Source organism: Ambystoma mexicanum, chromosome 6p (genome assembly GCF_040938575.1).
Source record: "Ambystoma mexicanum isolate Mex_15411 chromosome 6p, UKY_AmexF1_1, whole genome shotgun sequence".
Lineage (NCBI taxonomy): Eukaryota > Metazoa > Chordata > Amphibia > Caudata > Ambystomatidae > Ambystoma > Ambystoma mexicanum.
In genome coordinates, this window is record NC_090935.1 from 1,469,550,307 (window position 1) to 1,469,576,000 (window position 25,694).

The 25,694-nt window shown below is 48.3% G+C and overlaps 1 protein-coding gene across 1 annotated transcript in view; it reads left to right on the forward strand.

Moving 5' to 3' along the window:
- SDAD1 (SDA1 domain containing 1) overlaps positions 1-20,566 on the forward strand; it is a 551,728-nt gene extending 531,162 nt beyond the window's left edge. Inside the window, exon 22 of the mRNA XM_069626295.1 lies at positions 20,390-20,566. Within this exon, the coding sequence (XP_069482396.1) occupies positions 20,390-20,440 (51 nt within the window). The 3' untranslated portion in view covers positions 20,441-20,566. The remainder of the gene's footprint in view (positions 1-20,389) is intronic.
- The last annotated feature ends 5,128 nt before the right edge of the window (positions 20,567-25,694 follow it).

A 25,694-nucleotide genomic window follows, 5' to 3' on the forward strand; every position in this document is an offset into this window, starting at 1 on the left:
TAGGAAAACTCCCCTAACATTCATGCATCTGGTTTCTCGCCCAATGTTCAGAACAAATTACTGGAAATTGCCTTTGATGAAAATGTTTGTTCCAAAATCCGACGAGTCCTTGGAGAAATGTAAGGACAGCCAAGTCTCTGGGCCTAGCTGTCCAGCAGCCGGCAATACCTGCCTTTACCTTCACCTCAAGGGGAAGAGGTTACAAGCGTTTAAGTCCCCTTTGACAGGAAGGCTCAGATCCTGCAACTCAGGCGGAGGCAGTAGCGTTTACCGCACTCCAAAAGTGGCAGGGGGATCTCCAGAGGACAGCAGACGATGGCACCAGTGGATTTCTCCCCCCACTTTTCCCCTGTTGTAGGATGGATAGGCCAGCACTGGCCCCAATGGTGGGAGATTGGCTCAGATGCCTAGGAGCTACAGCTCATCCAGTGGGGTTATTGTCTGCCTTTCTTAAAAAGGCTGCCGGACAGGCAACCCCTTCTCCTCAGCAACCAGAACAGGAGCTCCAGGAAGAACTGCATGCCATTCCTTTGAAGGATGATGTAGAAAAGGTACCTCCCGAGCAGAGAGGATCGCGCTGGTATTCCCAGCATTTCCTGGTACCCAAGAAAGGTAGAGGACTCCGTCCCATCTTGGACCTCAGGGCCTTGAACAAGTTTCTGAGAAAGGATAAGTTCACTATGGTGACGTTGAGAGAGATTCTCAGATTTCAGGACTGGCTGGTGTCGCTAGATCTCCATGACACGTATTTCCATGTGCCGATCCACCAAAAGCAAAGGGAATTCTGAGATTCCTCATAGGCGACAAGCACTACCAGTTGAAGGTGCTCCCCTTTGGGTTGACCTCCGCCCGAGGCTCTTCAACAAGCTCATCGCGGTAGTCGCGACTCAACTCGGGAGATCCGGTGTCCATGTGTTCCCATACCTTGACGACTGGCTGATCCGAGTTAAGTCGATGGAGTACTTTTTGTCCCATCTCGAGGACACCTGCTCGCTACTCCACAAGCTGGGCTTCTCCCTGTACTTTCAGAAGTCCCACACGACACCAACACAGAGGGTCCAGTTCATTGGGGCGGTCCTGGACACTCTGGTGGGGAAGGCGTCCCCTCCCACCCCAGAGGAGTCTCACCAGCGTCAGGCAGATGGTTCAGCTGTTCCAGTGCCACAACACCTTGCCAGCGGCTTCCTTCCTCTGCCTCTTGGGTCTCAAGACCTCCTGCATTTTTCTAGTGCTGTATGTGGTCTCTGCAATGGCTCCTGCGGGGTCAATGGTCCCAGTATTTCGGCACTTTAAAAGACATTCTAAAATTGTCCAAGTCATTGGCCAACAATCTCTTGGTTGGCCAGCAGCAAGAACATGTTGGCGGGGGAACCTTTCTGGCTTCTGTTGCCCCAGGCCAGGTTGATCACGGATGTGTCACTAGAGGGTTGGGGCATTCACTGCGAGGAATTGCAGGTGATGGGTCTTTGGTCGGCAATGGAAGCTCAATGGCACATCAACAGGGCCCTGAAAGTGCTTGCGCCCTCTCTGAAAGGAAAGAACGTCCTGATTATGACAGAAAATCAGAGGCCTCGCAATACTTGAAAAAGCAAGGTGGTGTGCGCTCATCACCCCTCTGCAAAGAGGCGATGCAGCTGTGGCTCTGGCTTTTAGAGACTCCGATCTCCGTCTCAGCAGTACATCTGGCAGGGTCGGAGAACGTATTGGCAGACACTCTGCGCAGGCAGAGCACGGTCTCACGTGAGTGGGAAGTGTGCCAAGAGGTTCTAGAGGAGGTCTTCTCTCATGAAGGTGCCCGAGAGGTAGATCTGTTTGCCACAGAGTCCAGCAGGAAGTGCAGACAGTTTTGCTTGAGGGAATTCCTGGCGAGAGGTGCACTCTGGGATGCATTCCTGGTGGAGTGGACCTTGGATCTCCACTATGCATTCCCTCTGATTCCTGTCATTCCGTGGGTTATCAGGAGGTTGAGGAGCATCCGAGCAACCCTGATCTTGATTGCCACCGATTGGGCGAGGAGAATGTGGTACTTGGAACTCCTGGATTTGGCCATCTGCCCACCTAAGGTTCAAAGTCCTGTCTTTCTTCTGTACCCAGGGTTTTCACTAAGCTGCTAACAGTTGTGCGGCTCACCTTAGGAGGGAAGGCATTCATGTCTTTCTCTACCTGGACGACTGGCTTGTACGTGAGCCCTCTCACCAGATTTAGAGTCGACACATCTGTACCGGACATCAAGCCTATTGCACAGCTTGGGCTTCTGCCTGAACTTCAAGAGGTTTGATGTTTCGCTGTCTCATTCTCTCTGATGTATCGTCATGGTCTTGGACACTCGCCTGGTTCGGGGTTTCTCACCCGATGACCGAATGGCAAACCTCTTCAAAATGGTCCAGGTTTTCTAACCTTAGATGGCAGTTCCTGCATGCTTTTCTGGCTTTGTAGGTCTCCTCGCATCATGCATCTTGGTAGTGCCAGAGGCCCGTCTGTGCATGAGGCTGCTACAGTGGCTTCTGAGCTGACAATGGTCACAGTTTCAGGGGTGAACTTTGGACCTTCTACTGGTCTGGAATAGTGTGCAATGATGGTCTGTGAAGGACAACCTCCTGAAGGGGTTGCTTTTTCATCAACTTGGTGAAAAAGTGACTAGTCACGGATGTGTGCCTAAACGACTGGGGCTCTCACCTCCAAGACCTTACGGTGAGAAGACTGTGGTCCCCATCAGAGTGCCAGGAGCACATTAGTCTGCTAGAGCTGAGGGGGGAGGCAGGTGGGGAAATCAGGCTGGCCCTGTTCTCCTCCCTGCTGTGGAGGGCAAGACTACTCCTCCTGATGAACAATACTGTAGCCATGCATTACCTCACAAGAGGGGTGACGTGGGCTCTTTGCCTCTGTGTAGAGAAGCGGTGCAATTTGTGGTTCTGGGCTCTGGAGAACCGCATGTCTGATTGTGGCCCATCTGGAGAACGTTCTAGTGAATGCACTGAGCAGACAGTTTTCTGCCTCCCACAAGTTGGATCTCTGCCAGGAGGTTCTGGAGATGTTCTCCCAATGGGATACTCCCTGTTAGGGAGAATTCTCAGAATTGTGCGAATTCCTCTCTGCCTTCCAGCTCTTTTGCTACACTTTGAGACTTTGTACTTTTAATTCTTTTTGTTTTCTGTGTTCCTTTTTGGTTTCTGGAGTCTGACAACTCCATAGGCATCTTTTTGCATTGTCACACAACACCTTTAGCCTTTTAGATTTCCCAAGGTTTAAATACCTTACTCTTGGATTACCTACTGTTTCCAAGAGCAGTAAAGTGAAATTGACTTTGCTGTACATTGTAACTTTCTAGACCCAGCACACACTATCTTACCATAGGGTGCTGGAGGAGGGGTTACCTAGTAGTCCCTTTGTCTAGCTTGTCATGTAAAAAAATGTATGTTACCCTTTACACAATTAATGGCTGGTGGCAGTGCTTACCTTTTACTACCGTGTCGTGTCTTTACTGCAGGCTGCGTTCGCAGCTACAGTAAAGCATCCATGGGTGCCATTTTTGTCAAAATGGCCCCGGTCTTCTTTTTTCGCCATTTCTCGTTGTTTTGGTCCTTCTTGAGATTTGCTCTATGCGCCAAACCAGGTTTGGCCCTTTTTTCGTTTTATCTTTGTTTAGATTCACAAGTGAAGCCCACCTCTTGGTCCAGAGTGTCTGGTGGGGCAAGAAATGAGGGAGGTGCCCGAAACTCCCTGTGCTTAGCCTCCTGTGAGCCCTGAATGCACTCTGTGATGATTAGCTAGCTGGCTGTCCGGCAAGGACAGCCACACTGCAGGGTGATTGCCAGCTAGGCTGGAATGAATGGGAGAAACCAGCATAAAAGGCAAGGCTTTTTGGCTGGAAGGCAGTCGACCACTGGACAAAGGAATCCGAAGAAGAACTGGAAGAAGACGCCTGCTGCAGCTCCTGGACCGTTGGTTTGCCCGATGAAGCCCTGCTGCTGTGCTGAAGTTCCAAGTTCACCTCGACAGGGAAGCTCTTCAAATGCGACTTCTCCCCTTGAGTTGGTGGGACGAATCAACTCCAAAGTAAGCCACCTGAACATCCATCTCGGAGCTGGTTGAAATTTCCACAGAGTGGTGCTGGAAACCGTATAGCCAGCAAAGGAACACCAGTTTGTGTGCGTTGCTTTTAAGCTGGCCAAGAGCTCCAGGAAGATCCTCCAGACTCCCAGGAAGCAGGACCGACTGTACTGGAGTCCCCTCAACAGAGTGCAGGACCCCATAAGCAAGGAAGGCCCATTTCGACTCCCAGGAACCGCAGTGTTGCTGTTTGCAGTAGTCGCGAGAAGCTGAAACACCGAAGTGGCATTTGTTTGAAAGTTTGCCGGTTGCGGTCGGTGATGTCCTGTTGTGGTGCAGGAGTCCCCAGAAGTCCTCCCTCTTGTCCCCACGAATGAGGCCCAGGAACAACACGATCTGCAGAGCTGCACAGGAACAGAGGTCACCAGCTGCATCTTTTCTTCAAAATGAAAGGTACTGTAAAGTCTGAGAGAACCTATCTCTCACTGTAGATTTGCTTGCTCTTCTACTTCACAAGTCTCCCGGCTTGTGGCCCTACATTGATTCTTCATCAAAGACTTCTAAAAACATTGTGCAAAGACTTTTACTTACCTTCAAGAAGTGCCTGAGTTGCATAGACTTTTGCCCAATGATATTGGCTTAGCCTGGTTCCTTGAAAAACTCCTCTCCTCTGTCATTGTGGTGCGCCTGTCCTCCCAGGAAGGGGTTAATTTACTGTGCATTGGGGGGGTACAAAAGTATTTGCCTGCTTAAAGAAATATTTGAGATCTCTTGTTCTGCTAAACCTTTCTTTTTACACACACTCTGCCTACTCTAAATGTAACAGTTCTATATTAATTACCACAAGTATCCTAGTTATTTATGTCACCTGAGTGTGTAGGAATTGTGTGTCATCCCCAATGGGAAGTTACTAAATTTAAGAAACCTTTGTGTGGATTTCTGAAGTGTATTTGAGTGTTGCTTTTATATTGTTCCTGCTGAAGAAGGCTTAACTGGTAAATACATTAATAATTGTTTTATCAAGAAACCTTGAGTATCAGTGTTTATTTGAATACTTGTCACAGTGAAATCTCTCTGTAACTGCATTACTGCTCGCATCGACACCTCTTGAGATAAGCCTGGCTGCTAGGCCACACTACCAACCTGTGTAGTTCCAACCTTATAACAAAGGTTGGGTCCTTATTGCCAGGAGGCTAAGGTTGTTGTAGTGCACCCCAACGGTACTACCCCAAATCTTTACTTAACACTCCCAAAGTGGGCATTTACGCCATTAGTTTCAACTGAAAGTGCAGTTGGTTCAGCTCCAGGGAATTTACTTGTCAGGGAGCTCTGGGGGATGCCCTGAGGGTCGAATAGAACTTCAACCTACTCTGTGTTCCCTGTCATTCCGCTGGTTCTTAGGAGACTGTCTATGTTCAGGTACACGATCTTCATTGCTCCAGACTCAGCACGGACAACGTGGTACCGGGGGTTGCTGGACAAGGCCATCTGCCCTCCTCAGCATCTACCACAGAGAACTGACAACCTACTCTGAGCGAAGATACCTGAACCTCCGCAGTCTGAACCTTCATGCCTGGCTGCAGAAAGCAAGAGTTATAATGAGTGGGATTTGTTGAAGGATGTTCTAGACGTGTTTCTCTCTGCTAGAACACCTGCCACCAAATCAATTTATTCCTGCAGGTGACAAAGCTTTCCAGCTTGGTGCAGGGAGAGGGATCCCAACCCTTTAGTTGGTCCACTTCCTGCGTGTTGGATTTTCTACTGTCTTTGGCACGTACAGGCCTACAGATTGGTACAGTGAAGTGTTATCTTGCAGCCATTTCGGTCTTCAAGAGGACCCTGGAGCAGGACTCCTTTTTCACTATCCCCAGGGTCGTTCAATTCCTGAGGGGTCTTTCCAATATGGTTCCCCCCTGCCAGTTTGTTGTTCCAACATGGGATTTAAATTTAGTGTTCACATTTTTGATGGGGGCACTCAGTTTGAGCCCCTTTGTTCTTGTTCTTTAAGACTGCACACCCATAAGGTGATTTTCCTGGTTGCCATCACATCGCTAGATGGTGAGTGAATTCTAGGCTCTGCCTGTTAATCTCCCTACTTGGTTTTCTCCAAGGAAAAGGAAATTCAGAATTAGACCCTCCTTCCTTCAAAAGGTGGTCTCCGATTTTCATCTCTCTTTTAAAAGATATACCCATCTTTTCCTCCACCTCATCCTTCAAAGGCAGAGGAGCATTTCCATTGGCTGGATCTGATGCTGGCCCTGAAGTTGTACATTTCTCAGACAAGGGAGAACAGGACTGAGGACCAACTTTTCATTGGGTTTGAGTGTGCCAGAGTTGGTCGATCGGTTACCAAACAGACCCTGCCTCAATCGCTTATTCTCTGCTTCTCAAAATGCTATTGTGTGGCTGGCAAGGAAGTCCCTGGGCGTCTCTGGGCTCACTTCACTAGAGAGTTGGCTGCCACCTCGGCTTTGCAACATGGAGAGCCTGTTCTGGATATTCACCAAGCGGGTGCATGGGCTTGCTTCCACATGTTTGCTAACCATTGCTACTTGTATTCTATGTCTGGTCAGGATGCTTTTTTTGGCAGAGCTGTCTGTCTGGGTTTTCTGATTTAGGTGGTGTCCATGCTACCCTCCCTCCTCCTGGTTGTTTTACTGCTTTGGGAGTCTATCACAGATGAGGAAGGAGTCAATTAGAAGAGCAAATGACATACCTTTCAATAATGTTCTTTCTGATGGACGCTTCTCCCACAGATTTCTCTTCACCCGCCCTACCTGCCCTGCATGGTTTTATGTTATGTTCGATACATTTCGAATGGATTGTGTCCTCCAACGCATTCCACATCTTTGACATGTAATGTCCACAGTTGTGCACTTTGGAAACTTTTTCGGCAAAGGGCGTCCTGTGTCGATGGCGTCGGGGTTCATGTCCCTCGAGGGCCTCCGTCGAGGACGACGTCACAGGATGCTATAAATAGGATGCACAGCGCCCGTAGCCTCAGTTCCATTTTTTTCCACAAACGTGTTAACTTCATTAGACTCATCAGTCATGAGGCCATGTCCCATGGTTCGCCGGTTGGGGCAGACTGTCTCAGCATCTCGAAGAATGGCGGGCCATTACTTCAGATGCGTGGGTGTTGGATACCATAGCTACTGTCTTCCCTCCCTTCAGCGACCTCACGACAATCCACCAGGGAAACTCTTTGAAGCTTCCGGATCCGCTCCTTGCGCAGGAAATCTTGTCCCTGCTGGAGAAAGGCGCTATAGAACTGGTGTTGGTAGCGGAGAGGAACAAGGGATGGTATTCCCCTTATTTTTTGATACCAAAGAAAGACAGGGAATTGAGACCCATCATGGACTTGCGTTGGTTGAACGAACTCCTCCGGATGGACAAGTTCAAGATGGTCACTCTTTCTCAAGTCCTCCGGGCCCTTCAACTTCAGCATTGGTTGGTGTATCTGGGCCTCTAGGATGCTTCCTTCCATATGCCAATCCATCCCGCGCACAGGAAGTATCTGAGGTTTGCGGCTGGCTAATCGCACTTTCAGTTTCGGGTCCTGCCGTTCGAATTCACCTCCGCCCTGGGGGTCTTCACCAAGCTCATAGTGGTGGTGGCAGCGTACCTCAGGCGAGGGGGGATTCACGTCTACTCCTACATGGACGACTGGCTGATCTGGGCACGCTCTCCCGAGCTAGCTTTGGATCATCTCTTTGTCACCTGCTGCACCATCCACAGGCTGGCCTTCTCCCTGAATTTCAAGAAGTCGCACCTGACACCTTCCCAACAGCTCCAGTATATCGGGGCTGTGCTGGATATGTCCTTGGGGAAGTGTTCACCTCCCAAGGTAAGGGCTCATTACATTGTGCAGATGGTGGACAAGTTTCAACATGCCCAGAGTCTGCCGGCTTTCGAATTCTTAAGGTTGCTCGGCCTCATGGCTTCCTGCATTTTTCTGGTGCCAGAGGCCAGGCTACGGATGAGATCCCTGCAATGGGTCCTCAAGATGCAGTGGTCGCAGTTCTCTGGCAAGATGACGGATCCTGTTCAGATCCCACGCTCTGTCCCCAGGACCTTCTGTGGTGGGTGAACGAAGGGAACCTGATGAAGGGGTAACCGTTTTGGCAACCGTGGTCGAAGGTGACTGTAGCGACGGACACTTCCCTCACAGGATGGGGTGCTCATGCCAACAACTTGACCACCAGCAGTCGTTGGTCTCCGTCGGAGTCAAGACTTCACATCAATCTGTTAGAGCTGAGAGCCATCAGGCTTGCTCTGAAGGCTTTTCTGCCCTTGCTACGGGGGAAGAGTGTCCCGGTCATGACGGACAACACAGTGGCCATGCATTACCTCAACAACAAAGGGGGAGCAGGGTCACTCCTGTTGTGCAGAGAGGCAATGCAGCTCTGGTTCTGGGCCATCCAGCATGAAATTTCGATCTCTGCAGTTCATCTGGCCGGTGACGAAAATGCAGTGGCGGACACTCTTAGGAGGCAGAACACAGTCTCTCATGAGTGGGAGTTGGCTCAGGAAGTCCTTCAGGAGATCTTTGCTATTTGGGGAACCCCGCAAGTGGATCTCTTCGCCACCAGTGTCAACCAGAAGTGCGAGAGATTCTGCTCAAGGGAATTTCCTCTAAGAGGAGCCTTAGGAGACGCGTTCGTCATGGATTGGTCATTCCAGCTGCTGTACGCGTTTCCTCCAGTCCTCGTCATTCCTCAAGAGTTGTGGAGGTTACAGAGGTTCAGTTCCCACATGATCCTCATTGCTCTGGATTGGGCCAGAAGAGCGTGGTACCTGGACCGTCTGGAAATGTCCATCTGCCCTCCAAGCTGTCTTCCCCACCGAGAGGATCTGCTCTCGTGCACGGGGAGTTTGTGGGGGAGGGGGTGGTCAGGTTCTCCATCCAGAGGTCAAGACTCTCAACTTTCACACTTGGTATCTGAAAGGTTGAGGTATAAGGATTGGGACCTCTCGGATGATGTGATGGAGGTGTTGCTTTCGGCCAGGCGGCCTGCAACAAAATCCCTGTTCTGCGACTGGTGCAGGGATCACAAGGTTGATCCTTTTCAGTGCACCATCCCTATGGTTTTCTTTCTTGCTTTCTTTGGCCCACATGGGCCTTCAAGTGGGTACCATTAAAGGTTACCGGGAGGCGCTGTCTATCTTTAAGCGCTCATCTGAAGACTGTTCTTACTTTAAGATTCCTTTGATTTCTCAGTTTCTTAAAGGACTGACTAATGTATTCCCGCTGTCCCCTTTCCTGGTACCGGTTTGGGATTTGAATTTGGTTTTGAGATTTCTCACGGGTGCTCCGTTTGAACCTTTGCACTCATGTCGTTTGAGATTACTGTCCTTCAAGACTGTTCATGGTTGCGGTTACTTCCGCTCATAGAGTGAGTGAATTGCAGGCACTTTCAGCTAAGCCACCCTTTACTGTGTTTCACAAGGACAGGGTTGTATTGCGAGTACGTCCTTCTTTTCTACCTAAGGTAGTCTCTGAATATCATTTGAGTCAAAAGATGGTTCTTCCATCTTTCTACCCTCCTCCTCATTCTGGTAAGGAAGAGGAGCGTCTCCACCAGTTAGATCCTAGGAGAGCGCTCAGCTTTTACATTTCTAGGATGTCCAGGGTCAGAGTGGACAATACACTCTTTGTAGGATATGCTGGACACCGATTGGGCCAGGCTGTTAACAGAACTTGTCCAGGTGGATTACCCTTACCATTACAGAGTGTTACCGGTTGGTGGGCAAAGACCCTCCTGAAGGGTTGAAAGGTCATTACACTAGGGCCGTGGCTAGTTCCACCGCCTTCCAGCGGGGTGTTCCTATTAGGAATATTTGTGATGCCGCTACTTGGGCTTCAATCCATACATTTGTAAAACATTATTCCCTGGATACAATCAATGGTCAGGATATGGCCTTTAGGAAGGCGGTTCTTTATTTCACAATCTAATTGGGTATTCTAAATTCTTTTCGCGCCTCCATTTACTGGTACTTCTTTGGGAGTCTGTCAAAGATGTGGAATGCGTTGGAGGACACAATCCATTCGAAGAACCAGTTACTTACCGACTGGTAACATTGTTTCGACTGGATGTTCTTCCAACGCATTCCACATCGCCCTGCCAGCCTGCCCCTCTGCAGAATTTCCTATGCGATTGCAGCTTCCGTTTCAAGGCTAAGTGCAGTCCAGCAGGCATCAGAATGGTGTTGCACGTTCTGGGGCAAACAAATTAAACTGAGGTTACGGGCGCCATGCGTCCTATTTATAACGTCCTGTGACGTCGTCCTCGGCGAAGGTCCAGGAGAGACATGGACCTGACGCCATCGACGCAGGATGCCCTCTGCCGACAAAGTTTCCGAAGTGCACAGCTGTGGAGATTACATGTCAAAGATGTGAAATGCGTTAGAGGAACATCCAGTCGAAAGAACGTTGGCAGTTGGTAAGTAACTTGTTCTTCTAAAGCGCACGTTCACCTGAAGGTATCTTGGCGCTGAGTAGAGCAGAAGGTGCAGCAGCAGGAGGGCCTAGAACAGATAAGTCCTTACAGCATGGCGGAATGCCAGATGATTATCAATAGCGCGGAGATACAGAGGAAGACTGTTCCAGGTTTTTGCGGCCATCGCAGAAAATGTGCAGCCGCCAGTCTGGGAAAGACTAACTCGAGGAACAGAGATCAGTAGAGCTGACTGAGAGCGCAGAAGCCGGAATGGCACATAACGGGAACATTTTTCCTGTATGTATTTGGCGCCCTGTTTATAGAAGGCGCGGTGTACCAAACACAAAGATTTGAAAAGAATACGCTTCTCAATTGGCAGCTAATTTAGTTGCCTGAGAAGTGGGTCATATGGGCACGGGGGGGGTGAGGGGGGCGTGCCAAATCACCGCCCAAGGCAGCAGAGTTTTGAAGCAATTGAAGGTGCTTAGTGAGGTAGCTCCGCTGACCTAGGCAAAGAGAGTTACAATAGTCGGTGGTGCTCAGAACCAAAGCAGAAACCACGGGAGCACGATATTTAGTTGGAATGAAGGGGAGCACCTTGCGTAGGATCCGCAATTTAAAGTGCCCAGACGTGCATACAGAAGCTATTTGAGATGCCATGGAGAGGGAAGATGAAAGCAGGACACCCAGGTTTTTAACTGAGGTCGCTGGTGTAGGGCAGGTACCTAATGAAATAGGCCAGAACTACAGGGTCCAGAAAGAGTGGGGGCTGGAGGTGCCCACCACCAGCACCTCAGTTTTAGATTAATTGAGTTTCAACCAATTTACCGTCATCCAGGCGCCAAGATCTTCCAAGCAGCTCCGTAGCCGAGACGCTGTCTCGGCCCTGGTAAGGTCATGCCGAACCAGGATCTGCGTATCATCGGCGTAAGAGTAGTATCTGAACCCGCAACAATGTAAGTAGGAGGGGTCCAATGTACATATTGAAAAGAATGGGAGAGAGCGCTGATCCCTGGGGGGCACCACAGAAAAGCAGTCCCGGGGGCAAAAAGAGGGCAGGGACACTGACTGGGTCCGGTTGGACAGAAAAGCTTGAAACCAGTCAAGGACCTGACCTGAAATGCCAGCATCAGATATCCGAGCCAAAAGAATGGAGTGGTCCACTGTGTCAAATGCGGCTGACAGGTCCAACAATAGTAGCGCTCCCACCCCACCCTGGTCAACTAACCAGGAAAGATCATCCATAACAGAGTTAAGAACAGACTCTGTTCCCCTTCCAGGGAGAAAGCCAGACTGGAAGGGATCAAAGAAGCCAGACGATTCAAGGAAAGTGGAAAGTAGAGTGGAGACCAGGGTCTCGAGCAGCTTCATATTAAAAGGTAGCAAAGAGATAGCCGGTACACCTTAGTTCTGTGGTCCCTTAGCGTCAGAGTGCTAGGGAAAAAGGCTGGACCTGGGGTCACGGCGCAATGCCTTTATATATACATACTAGTTGCAACGCCATGTGCGGCGTAGAGTGTTTGGGTGGCTCCACACTTTGCTCCCTGGTGGCAGAAAAGCTTCCAGAGGGAAGCTGGTGCTGGGAGATGTATATCATAGATTGGTAATCTGTTGGAGGAACGTCTATCCGATAGAACATTACTGAAAATGGAAGTAGTCTGTTCTTCGGTCATTTGATCACAGTGGCCATTGCTGATTGCCTCCTGCATCCTCTTCTCTGGATCCTCGGAGGTCGTTCGCAACGTGGTGGTCCTTTATTCAGTGTTGGGCGTTGTCCAGCTGTCCTGTGCAGGGAACCGTATCACAGGAGCACGGAAACTGCTGATTAGTCGGACCTCAATTCTGATGGCGAAAGTGACCTCTGCCCCATTGTACCCTAGAACACCTCCAATGAAACCAAGACACAGAAGCTGGGTGAATTCAGGAGCCTCTGATGTGGTCGCTGAGCAAATTGGGTTAGCATACCTGTTTCTACACCACAACCTCGATGGAGTGCAAACTCCTTGCCCCATCTCTCCCTTGGCTGACCGTGATCAGTGGAGTTGTGGTCAAGGATCCCCCCTCTCCCTGGGCTTCCCCTAAGGTAATGGGATTGGGAGAGGTTCATTTAAGACCTTTTCCCTATTGTTCTTCGAATGAATTGTGTCCCAACGTATTCCTCATCTGACATGTAATGTCCACAGCTGAGCTGCTTCGAATTTTTTTTCGGCAGAGGGCACACTGCGTTGATGGCGTCGGGTCGATGTCCCCGTGACTTCATCGGATGTTATAAGTACTATGCACAGCACCCGTAGCTCGGTTCTGATTTTTCTGCAAACGTGTTTGCTTTGAAAAATCAGTGCGCCTTGTGGTTACTGTTCAATATACGTATGATGTAGTCTGCAGCTCCAAGATGTCGATAACGGATCCGCATCAAATTTGGCTGTGGTGCCTGGGTGAGGACCACACCACGGATGACTGCTCAAAGTGACAGTCGTTGACTGCCAAGGCCTTGCAGGAACGTAAGGGGAAATTGAAGGTAGGCAGGGGTGTCCAAGCCCCGTACTTCCAAGTCGACTGGTCTTTCGACCGACGAGTCGAGGGATGACTCTCCTCGCCGGAAGAGGTCCAAGCACTCCAGGTCCTGCAGTGGTTAGCATCACTCTGCCTCTTCTTCGTGGCGGTCCAGAAAGTGGCATCACCTTTCACCTTAGTCGTCCTCTTCGGACGACACCTCCTCGAGAAAGGCGACCTGCCCCACCAAATCCTCCACCCTTGAGAAGTGGGATGGTTTCCGGGTACAGATGATGCAGTTGTTTCCGTCCGTTAATTCTGAGAAACCCGGCAGGGAAAATTCTGAGTCAGAGACCTGCGCGCCATTCGGGCCCGAGTAGACGGCGTGATAAACGTCGGGAGCCTTCAAGGCCCCGTACGGACAAGGCATCGGGTGATCACCAGAGACATGCCACATCCAGGTCGCAATCTTCGTCTCCGGGCAAAACCGTCAATGACTGTGAAATCCTCAACGCCCTCAAAGGTGTCGACGCCATCAGTGCCATGCCTGTCGAGTGCGGCTGTTGGGTCTTTGCCTCGGGTCAAGCTCTCAAGGCCGTCGGCACCATTGTCGACACCGTCGACTCCCTTGGTGCCATCTGGATTGAATTTACAGGGGGGGGGGGCTCCCTGTGACTGTGGACCCTCCGAGGAATGCTACTTATAAGTCTGTGAAGCCTGTAGCTGAAATGAGCAGTGGTCGAAGTGTACGAAAAAAGTAGTGGAACTATGTTCCCTGCTGGCCTGCAACCACTCCCCACAAAACCCATCACAAAGTCCCCTCCCACACACAATACACACCCAAACACTTGCACCTGCTGTTTAAGGGAACGTTCAGTGCAGTGCACTGAAAGTTCAAGTTTCAATTTCTTCCTACACTTTTATTTTAAAACAAAACCATTCCGAAAGAGTGTCTTTTTAAAATAAAAGTATAGGAGCTGTAAAAAGTAGAGTAGCACCGCTCCCGCTCCCTTTGACCACTGGAAAAGAGGTTTACCCCTATCGCTAGGAAGGACTTCTTTAAGTCCCTCCATGACATTTATGAGGACGACAAAAGGTCTAATCAGGTTGATGGGCCTTTTGGTATTCTGTATGGGACTCCAGGTGTTCCGAAATAACTCATTTCAGAAGAGTCGGATTGAGGATGTGTGTTAGTCTTTGCATGATGCCAGTGGCCTTGACCCTTCCCCTGAGATGGCATTCGACAAGCCGGATCCGGTGGAGCATGCAGATTCCTCTTATCGGAGGCTGATGTCGAGAGTTGTGGAGTGCCTGGGCTGGTCCAGGCCTCCGGTGCAGTTGGACCAAGATGATCTTACTGACATTTTGGATCAGGGTCCGTCCACTGACCTGGTGTTGCCATTTCATGTGGCGTTGCAAAAAAGGGTGGCTGCTACTTGGAACACCCCAGAGACTATTCCGGCAGTGAACAAGTAGTTAACTAAGAAATACCGGCCATCCAGAAGCGACCCCCGGCTACCTGTCCACACACCCCACTCTGGAGAGTTTGGTGTTCCAGGCGGTTGCGGCCACCTTGAAACAGGCGGCGTACCCTACCATTCCTCCTGATAGGGACAATAAGTGCATGGATGGATGGGCACGCAAGTTATTTTCTGCTGGGAGTATGGCGTTAAAAATCAGCCAACTCCACATGTGCCTTAGGAAAGTTTACGCACTCTTTGGAATTGCATCTCTTTAGCAGCTGAGCATATTCCCGAAGGGGAAGAAAGGGAGGGCTTTCTAGCCATTGTGAAGGATGGCAAGGATGCCATGTATGAATCCATTCAGTCTGGGTTGGACAATGCGCATAGCATCAGCAGGTCCATGGCTGCCAGCACCGTGATGCGCAGGTTTGCGTGGTTGCAGAAGTCCAGGTTTGCACCAAATGTGCAGGCCCATCTTCTCAACATGCCCTTTGACGGGTCGCATTTGTTTGGTAGCAAGGCTGACCTCCAAAGCAGCTGCCAAATCTTTCGGTGCAGCTGTTCGACAACCTCTGCTTTTTCCGTCCTAGGGGACAGCAATGGAGGTATTCCTTTAGTTACTACTCATCATTTGGAAGGGGGAGATGGATAGCCAGTCAAAGGGGCCAACGTAAGTTTACTTGAGGTGGACAAGGTAGAGACGGAGGACTGCGACCCATCTTGGACTTGAGATGCTTGAACAAGTTCCTCAGGAAGGACAAGTTCAAGATGGTCACTCTTTCACAGATCCTTCAGGCCCTCAAACTTCAGGATTGGTTGGTGTCATTGGACCTGCAGGATGCTTATTTTCATGTGCCGATCAATCTCAAGCCCAGGAAATACCTGCGGTTCTTAATTGGCGGCTCGCACTATCCGTTTCAGGTCCTGCCATTCGGGTTGACCTCCGACCTGAGGGTCTTCACTAAGCTCATGGTGGTGGCGGTGGCAGCGTATCTCAGGAGGGGGGGGGTTCACGTCTACCCCTACCTGGGCGATTGGCTGATCAGAGCATGTTCTCCCAAGCAAGTCTTGGATCATCTCGGCATCACCTGCCGTTCCCTTCACAAGCTGGGATTCTCCCTCAATTCCAAGAAGTCATATATGACACCTTCCCAACAGCTCCAGTACATCAGGGCTGTGTTGGACACGTCCTTGGGGGATGTGCTCACCTCCCAAGGTGAGGGCTCAACACATTCTCCAGATGGACTCCAAATTTCAACAAGCCCAGTGCCTTCCGGTTTTCAAATTCTTAAGGTTGGTAGGCCTCATGGCATCCTGCATTTTTCTGGTGTCAGAGCCCCGGCTGAGAATGCGATCACTTCAGTCGGCTCATCGGGACTCAATGGTCCCAGTTCTCAGGCAAGATGGTCGGATCTCCTTTATGTTCCCGTCAGGGTCTCCCAGGACCTTCTGTGGTGGGCCAGCAAGGAAAATCTTATGAAAGGAGAGCCTTTTGGCAACAGTGGCCGGAGATGATGGTAGTAATGGACGCTTCCCTCACAGGGTGGGGGGCTCATGCCAACCATCTGACCATCAGCAGTCGGTCTCCATCAGAGTCCAAGCTACACATCAACCTTTTGGAGCTGAGGGCTAACAGGTTGGCACTGAAGGCTTTTCTGCCATCTATATGGGGGAAAAATGTCCTGATAATGAGGGATAACACGGTGGACATGCATTGCCTCAACAAGAGAGGGGGGTGTAGGTCACTCCCTTTGTGCAGGGAGACAACGCAGCTCTGGTTCTGAGCGATTCAAGAGGGGGATCTCCCTAGCGGCTGTTCATCTGGCCACAGGAGTACCTGGCGGCGGACGCTCTTAGCAGGCAGGGTGCCGTCTCCGAGTGGGAACTAGCTCGCACATTCCTACAGGAGATCTTCGCCCTTTGGGCAACCTGGCAGGTGGACCTGTTCGCGACCGGTTCCAACCGGAAGTGCAAAAGGTACTGCTCGAGGGAATTTCCTCCGAGAGGAGCTCCTGGAGATGCATTCATCGTGGATTGGTTATTCCCGCTTCTTTACGCGTTTCCTACAATCCCCGTCATTCCTCAAGTTCTCAGGAGGTTAAGGTGGTTCGGGACCCGCATGCTCCTCATTGCTCCGGATTGGGCCAGGAGAGCATTGCACCCGGACCTTCTAGAAATGTCCATTTGTCCTCCAATAAGTCTTCCCCAAAGAGAGGATCTTCTGGTGCGAGAGGATGGTCGAGTTCTTCATCCAGAGGTCAAAACTCTCAACCTTCACGCTTGGTTTCTGAAAGGTTGAGATATAAGGATTGGCACCTCCCGGATGACGTGATGGAGGTGTTGCTTTCAGCCAGGCGCCCAGCAACAAAGTCCCTGTACCGTGGCCGTTGGTGTAAGTTATGCGGCTGGTGCAGAGGAAAGAATGTTGATCCTTTTCAGTGCTCAATTCCGGAGGTTCTCTCCTTCTTACTTTCTTTGGCCCACAGGGGTCTTCAGGTGGGAACCATTAAAGGTTACCTGGCAGCACTTTCTAGCTTTAAGCGCTCGTCCGAGGAATGTTCCTATTTTAAGATTCCACTAATTTCTTAATTTCTGAAAGAGCTCACAAATGTGTTCCCGGCGGCGCCTTTCCAGGTACTGGTCTGGGACCTTACTTTGGTCTTAAAGTTTCTGATGGGTGCTCCATTTGAACCTTTGCACACTTGTCCATTAAGATTCTTGCCATTTAAGAATGTTTTCTTGGTTGCAGTTACCCCTGCTCAAAGAGCGAGCGAGTTGCAGTCACTGTCTTCTAAGCCACCCTTTATTTTGTTCCACAAGGACAGGGTTGTATTGAGCGTATGTCCGTCCTTCCTACCTAAGGTAGTGTCAGAATTTCATTTGAGTCTGAAGGTGGTGCTCCCTGCCTTCTATCCTGTGCCTCATCTTAGTAAGGAAGAGGAGAGACTCCACAGGTTAGATCCTAGGAGAGCTTTGAGCTTTTATCTTTCTCGAATGGCCAGGGTCAGAGTGGACAACAAGCTCTGTGGGGTATACTGGACACCGGACACAGGCCGGGCTGTTTCTAAGCAGACCTTGTCTAGGTGGATCATCCTCACTATTACTGAATGCTACAGGTTGGCTGGCAAGGACTCTTATGAGGGCTTGCAGGCTCATTCTACCAGGGGAATCGCTACATCAACTGCCCTGCAGAGGGGCGTACCGGTAAAGAACATCTGTGATGCTGCAACGTGGTCTTCCAGGCACATGTTTGTTAAGCATTATTGCCTGGATACTTCCCATGTGCAGGATGCTGCCTTTCGTAAGGCAGTGCTTTACTCTACCGTTTCATTGCATATGTCTAAATTCTTATCCCTCCTCCATTCATGGATACTGCTTCGGGAGACTGTCATAGATGAGGAATACGTTGGAGGACACAATTCATTCGAAGAACAGTTTACTTACCAACTGGTAACATTCTTTCGACTGAATGTTCCTCCAACGTAGTCCTCATCGCCCTCCCAACCTACCCCCATCAAGAATGTCCTATGCCATTACAGCTTCGTTCCAACAAGGCCAAGGGCAGTCAGGGCTGTATAATGGGCACTTGTGCCACACGTTGCGAGGTGGGCGGGGAGGGAACATGAACTGAGGCTACGGGTGCCGTGCGTGCTACTTGTAACATCCGATGACGTCACCTCGCCGGAGGCCTTCGAAGGACATCGACCCGACTCCATCAATACAGGGCACCCTCTGCTGAAAAATTCCAAAGCAGCGCAGCTGTGGACATTACATGTCATTGATGAGGAATACGTTGGAGGAACATCCAGTTGAAAGAACGTTACCAGTTGGTAAGTAACTTGTTCTTCTCTTTTAAAACAGGTACAAACTGTTGGCTTTGCTGACTCCTAGCCTCCTGCAAAGTGTTTCCTTGGGAATTGTGACTCTAAGGGGGGCACTAGGTCCCTTCTCTTCTAGAACGGGTAGGACATTTAAAGTGTAGAGCCTTATAATTATATTTATAAGGCTGTGTATTCCGTTTTAACTTCTTTATTTGTATCTATTAGTTCTCAAGCTGAGTTATTACTTGCCTTGTCTTTTCTTCGCTTACTTTTCTATACTGCAGTGTTCTGTTTTTGATCTTACTGTGTTTAAAATACTAGTGCCCTGTAGCCAGAGCACCCCAAAGGTGAATGTGTAGAAATAGTATATGTTAAGTGTTTCGCTTAACTGTGATTTCTAACTAAAAGTTGTCCAACGCCTAAATAAATATAACTATTATACTTTGACTAACTTGTGTTGTTAAGAGAGCTCTGTGTGTGCTTAACTGAACCCTTCTCCACTCGCTCTCCTAAGGCAAAGCCTTACTGCACAATCACGCTACCCTTATAGTTTGGCTAGACATTAGTGTCTTCCCCTTTTAGCCAGAATAGCGTGAAATCTCAGAATTTGCCCTCGGGGCTGATTCTGAAAATCCATCTTAACAGCATGCAAGGGGAATGAGGTGAGACTAAGGGAAAGTGTAGGGGTGTCAGTGATGATGATTGTGAAAGGTGACGAACAGTGAACGGAGGGGGACTGTGGGCGTAGGTGTGGGTGGAGTGTGATGTAGAGGGTGGGAGTGGTATTCGAGAGATTAACTGAGTTCTGGGCGGAGGGTGTCGTGGGTGTAAGAACAGAAGACTGGGAGAGCACGAGGAAGAGACGGGAGATGGAGACCAGGGTGACAAATACAAGGGCATTAACCCCTTAAGTTCCAAGGACGAGTATGCTCGTCCTTTTTCCATAGACTTGATTAAAGCTCAACAGTTGAGGGAAGGAAGAGTGGAGTATGAACAATTGGAAGACACCTATTCCAGTTGCAAAGGCCATTGTTATTTTGTGGTAACTCCTGGATAAGATCCACCTAGAAAATCCCAGATGGAGACCAATAGACAACGCATTTGCCTTTTTAGGCAGTCACGATCAGCTAGTAGAAGGTAGGGGTTCATGATCACTGGTGACCATCTTGGGATATAGGGACGCCGGAACTAGGGAGGACACAGCCCATGATAGAGGTATGGCCCTTAGTGAGCCCTTTCTCAAGTCTGTTAATAAACACCCTTGAACTTTCTTGGAGAGTTGGTGTTCTTGAGGCCACCTGTAACAATAGAGATTTTTAGTCGGACTACATCCTAATGAAATGTGCCTGGCCATTGCCACATCTTTCACTGCTTTGGATACAGTGACCTCGGAACATTGGTGAAAATGCTAGCTGAAACTAGCAAAATAAAAATGTCAAGTTGAAAGCTACAAGCCAGGCATAGAAACTCGCTTGTCTCCTCCGTTCTCCACATGCACACAGCACACTATTTCTTACTTGCCAAGAGTCAGTTATGACTCAATACCTAGTGTTCAGTACACATTTTGGGGCCTGCCCAACATGACCCTGTCACTGGTGCCATTTAATGGGTTTACTTGGGTAAGAGGTGAAATGGTTTCAAATGCTTGGCCAATGGCAAGTTGGTGCTTGGGGCCACCCTGTATACACTTCCTAGAAATTTGGAAAGGTTTACAGATGAAAGCAAGTCAAAGAAGGTCCCAGGGGTTCTAATAAACTCACTACACTTCTGGTGTCTATCACCGATCATCGCCCTTCATCTCTGCTCAGCATTTTGTATCATTGCATGGTTTTAATGTCAAACGGATTGGTTGACACTTTTGTGGTTCTGGTGCAATTAGGTTAGTAGTAGGGATGTCTGTTGGGAGTTATATGGACGTAACCTACTCCTGGACCATTCTATTTTTGAGGCGCTTGCTTTATCAGTCTCATTAAAACTTCTGAAATGATGTCCCAGGCACTTGCTGCTCTATTGGATTAAATAACTAAAAGGGTCAGAATTTGCAGATGCCTTAGTCTTAACTGCGAAGCTGCTTGTTGTTTGGATGCTTATCTAACTAGTAGTCATTTTTTTTGTCTTGCAGATCTCATTACGGGATGCCCTTTTGAAAAAAAAGAAGCGACTTATGAAATAATTGATGGGGTTATGATAATTACACAAGTGCTGTTTTTAAAAAAAAAATGCTTTGCAAGATAACACCTGGACATATTTGTACATCTGTAACAAAAGACAATTGTACAATAAAAGTATATTTCTTAAATTGTTTTGGAGACGTTTATTGTGAACATACTGTCAAAGTAGACAAGATCTTTATTGCCTCTCTAACGGCAACATAGTCAATTGTACCAGTTTCTTTTAGGAGCAATGGTGGGTTACAATGTCTTCTTTGATGCAGCAGAAGTGCTGCAACAAAGAAGAGGGGAAGGTAAGGCACTACGTCTGCCAAACCCCTGGCCACTCTGCACTTGAGCCACCATTTTGGCCCATTCTGTTTTGTGCTTTTGAAGAAGTAAACATTTCTTTAAAAGCACAATCCGTGTTTTCTCCGAGTCTCCCTCCCACCATCCTTCCCTGCACCACCCTCCACCTGTCCGGCCCACCTCGGATTGATTTAGGAAGGGTCACATGACCTGGAGGAAAACGCTTTTGACCTAGTTACCCAAGGCAGCCGTGCCCGGGCAACTGGCGAAGAGCAGTGGAAAAGGACAATTTCCCTATTTACATGTTCGTCCCGGCCCTACCAGAAGCCATGCACTACAACTGCATTCAGGTAAGAGATGCCTAATTTGTATCTCACTGCTGTTTCACCACACCTGTATTTTGTCCCCAGTGTCCCGAATATAGGTTTTGCTGCCTTGTAATCCCGCCATTGTTTGTATTTTGCCACTACCTGCATTTTGCCCCCAGAGTGTCCCAAATGTAGGTTTTGCTGCCTTAAGAACTCATCAGATCAACATAACATTGCACAAAGGACTCGACTCCCCACTAACATTACTAAAAACTCTGATACTCTGCATACTCCTCCTCAAACAATGGAACAATTCATACACACATGCCTCCGTCAAAGAGAATAACAAAAACCACTGCAAACTACAGACACCCCACAGGAAACTTAACCAATTGCACGCAAATCGCCCTATACACACTTGTGCACTAAACACCACTTAAGAACAAAACAAATAAGCACAGTGTGACCGTTTTTTTTTCCGAACTGAAGTTACCAACAGCACATTAAAGCTCTCTTGCGCATTTCCCTCTCAATTCCACTAAGCCCGCAGCCGCCCGCCACCCCTCCCGAACACCCCTTCCTTTTCAGATCCGCAAGAGGGCCAGGATACGAGGAAAATGCGTGTGTTGCATGGTATAAGTCACAATAACATAACATTAAAAGGCAGACCTTGGATTTGCCGTTGTCAGGGATAGATCTATCACTAAGGACTGAGTTGCAAGTGAAGTGTAAGAAGGTAGCACCAGCTCCAATCTTATGAACGTTTCTGAATTTGAATTCCTCAAATTGAGCAACTTCTGCCATAAACCCCTCCAGCTCTCTCCTTAAGAATTCTTTTTACCCAAAACTCATATAGGGGTTTTGTAAATCAAATAAACAAAGATATCCTATTCTAACCATTGATCTAAGGGAGTCAAGTCTGCTATGCGTTTATTAAAACGCCCTAAGGTTGCCATTAGTGATCTGGCGCTTCGCTTACTTATCTCTCAAGACAGCCATTCGTTTGTCTTCAAAAATGAGGTCCAGATATGTAAACTTCTGCCCCATGTCTAACCATAAACTATCACTCGCTGAACCATGTATGAATGTGTGCCCCTAAAAATCATAATTTGCCATTTTGAATAATTAACAGAGAATACATATTCCTGGCAGTTGTTACTGTGCTCGAAAGAGATCACTGTAGTCCTATTGGAGTGTGGCCCAGAAGTACCATAGTTTTCCACAGCTTTGGATGGTGTTTGGGCTCCCATCAGAATCAATAGAATATAAAATGATGAAGTTAATAAGGGGTTAGGCAAGGACACAGAGTTGGTTCAGACCATTGACTATGGCAATTCTAAAGCCCAATACTCCAGAGGAAATCCAGACAAATTGTTCCTCTGATCAATATGTGCCAACATCTTCTCATTGGCAGCAATCACTGAATAATGACCCATTTTCCTAAAGCAGGCACATTTTTTTTAACTGATTAAGTCATCGGCAGTAATACCGTCTTTTCCCATCATTCTACTGGAAGTCCAAGAGCATTTTAGCAAACACTTTTCCAAAGTAATTCAGCTATATACATTTAAGGCCTTCCACTTAAAATGCAGATTGAAAGTGCCATTCTGCTGAAGCTGGAACCACATTTAAATGCCTTCTTATTTCAAAGGCTGGATACAAAATGCCAGCCCACCATCATGAGTTCAACCTCCGAGCTGAAATGCCTACACGTTTCCCTAATTTCCTCAACTACCCCCAGGCTTATTTTTTAGAATTTTTTGTATAGTCCATTAGAAATGAAATCTTGGTCTTGTTACTATCATCCGGATCCTCTGTATAACAATGTTCCTTGCTCTTCCCTTCCAATCCCAGCACCAGTCTAATTAGCATAAACCAGTCATTGCCAGAAATCTTTAACCACATTTATAGCTTTTAAACAGTTGTACTGATTTTCTGACCATAAAAACGAGTTCCAGATCCATAGTGTTCGTTTTTGTATTGTGGTATTAAAACAGAGGTTTCTTATATACAACTACAAATCATTGTCAATCCAGTGCAAATACATTTTTGTCTCAGCTTGTAACTGGTGCCAAGATGTATTTTCTACCACAGCAAGAGTAGATCCATTTTGCTTTCTTTCCTTGCTTCTGTCCCCAGCTACATTTGGGGTCAGTTAGATCTAGATAGTGATGATACAAAACCAAAGGTCTGTGATTTTGAGATGATACGGACACAAGTCCCTTTAACGCTGCCCCCTCTATAGCATATAAACCGGCAGCGTGGTGAGGTCACCTGCTTGTTGCTGATGGCTGACAGGGTTTTGGAGGCAATGGACCCCTCTACACCTCAGGATGCAAGCCCTCAGAAAGCATACATGGTGATCCCCTGACACACTGCATTGTTACCAAACCACGTGATAACTATCAGCTACAGCTATTTCTCTTATAATCCCTCTGGTCTTTGAACACAATAACTTTTACACAAATGACTTAGCAATATGGCCCGCTAAAGATGGTACAATTAGGGACGTGCCTAAATTAAACGGGTGAATAGGAAAGCAACCCCCTTCCCACGATACATCCTGCACAGTCCACGTTAAATTGACCACAACATGTCATCAGCTTGACAATAATAAACTGAGACCCTGCTAGTAGGTACAGTACATTATTTTGAGTTTTGTGGGGTCTGCAGACCCTCTACCGGGTCAGCGGATCTCAGAGAAAAAGAAAAAGGTTTTACATTTTACAGGAGCTACAGCGCCACTGCCGCTCCACGGATCCATGAAATGCCAAAAATATTAGAGCCGACCCAACAAATACAGCCAGAAGCCCCCCACACGCTGCAGGAGGAGGAATTATGGTCAGAGAAGCCCAGAAGCTACATTTCAAAACACTACATTTCAAAACATGAATTCACTGTATCCTAACGGGATTGAGTGCTAAAGCGGCAGACCAGTGCAAACCAAGATGGCAGTTTCACATCTTATAAATGTCCATGATTTCACCGAATCCATGTCACCTAAAGGAGACCTCTTTGATTCCGCCACCCCTCCCACTTCCCCCTACCTTATCCCAACCCCTTACCCCACCCCATCTATGTTTTATAATTTACCTACTTACCTAACCAATTCAAAGAAAAACAAATTTGAAGATTTCTGAGTAGGTGAAATTGGATTTGGTGAAATTACGGTATCAACATCTTACAGCCTCAGCCTCACTAAGCCCAACCCATAGGATGTTGCAGAAAGCAAATGGCCACAACCAATCACAGTAGGGTCCTTCCCTACAGTCACAGCTGCCACCTATTGTTTTGGGAACCAGCATATGGGAGGGGCAGGGATACTATAAATGCAGCTTCAGTCAGTGTTTGGTGTTGAAGAGGACAGGCTGCATTTGTAGAGTTTGTGAAGGAAAGGAGGGAGCAGTATTTAGTAGAGCAGAGGAGGTTGGGGGAGAGCTGGTAACATCTTAGAGGGGAAGAAGGAGGTGGAAAAGTTGGTGGTTGGAGGAAGAGAAGGATTGAAGAAAGGAATAACAGAAGAGTTGTGCAACGTTGGAGGGAGAAAATGATTGGAAGTGGGGTTACCATCTGCAAAGAATCAGCTTGGACAGATTCTGAGAGGCCACTCTTCATGTGAGGATCAGAAGGGACTCTAGGGGGGGCCGGAGCGCCAGCCACACACTGCTGACCCAAATGCCTCTCTCTGGGTAAACCCAGTAACCCTCAGGAAAGACTACATCCTGGAATAATCACAGCTGCGAGCAACAGATGATTTTATATGGTGAATTTGATCCTTCCCTGGAAATGGGTATTTTCTAGACCTTGTGTACACCTCTGGGGAAGGACGGAGTAGGGGAAACGGGACCTCCCCAAGCAAGTCGGCACTTAGACTTTTGAGTGGAAAGAGACTCTGAAGATAACCATGGGGTGGCACTGCTGAAGATGAGTGTTACCTAGGTTATTGCACAACTTCGCTAATGTCACATACATGATTCCAAAAAGGTTCTTTACCAGAGTGCACAGCATATGTAGGGGGTTCATCTGGCATAATTCCAAGAACAGGGTAGCCCTGTGGAAACTGCAGAAACCTGCATGATCTAGCAGGGATCAGACTGCCCAATTTTGAGGTATATTACCAAGCGAACCAGCTTCAATATGTAGCAAGATGGCCATCTGAAGATACCACATCGGAGTCTAGATTGCTGAGAGCGGAATGTGCACCTTATTTTTTTTTAATAAGTGGATGTGGGTGGCCGAGCCTTCGAGGCAGAGGAGATAGGCGCTGTTGGTCCTGGGAAGGAAGATTTGCCAAAGGGCCTGTAGGATGATGGGGAGACCGTTGCCGTGCTCCCCGCAAGTCCCCCTAGTGACACTGAAAGGTGTGGACAAACAACTAGAGAGAAGTATTAGGGAACACTGGGAACCAGTAGGTGTGACGACCATAAGGGATATACGGCAGGGGGGGGGGGTTGGAGGGATCGAGTTTGATGCATTGAGAGATGAAACGGGTTTACACAGTGGGCAATATATCACATATGCGAGGCTAATGGTATTGGTGAAGAAGACATGGTCAGAGATGGAGATGTCTCAGCAGCCAGATGTCAGAGGATGGCCATGAGATTTCCCTGATATATGAAATAATGTATAAAGTGGGGAAAGAAGTGGCTCAGTTAAGACA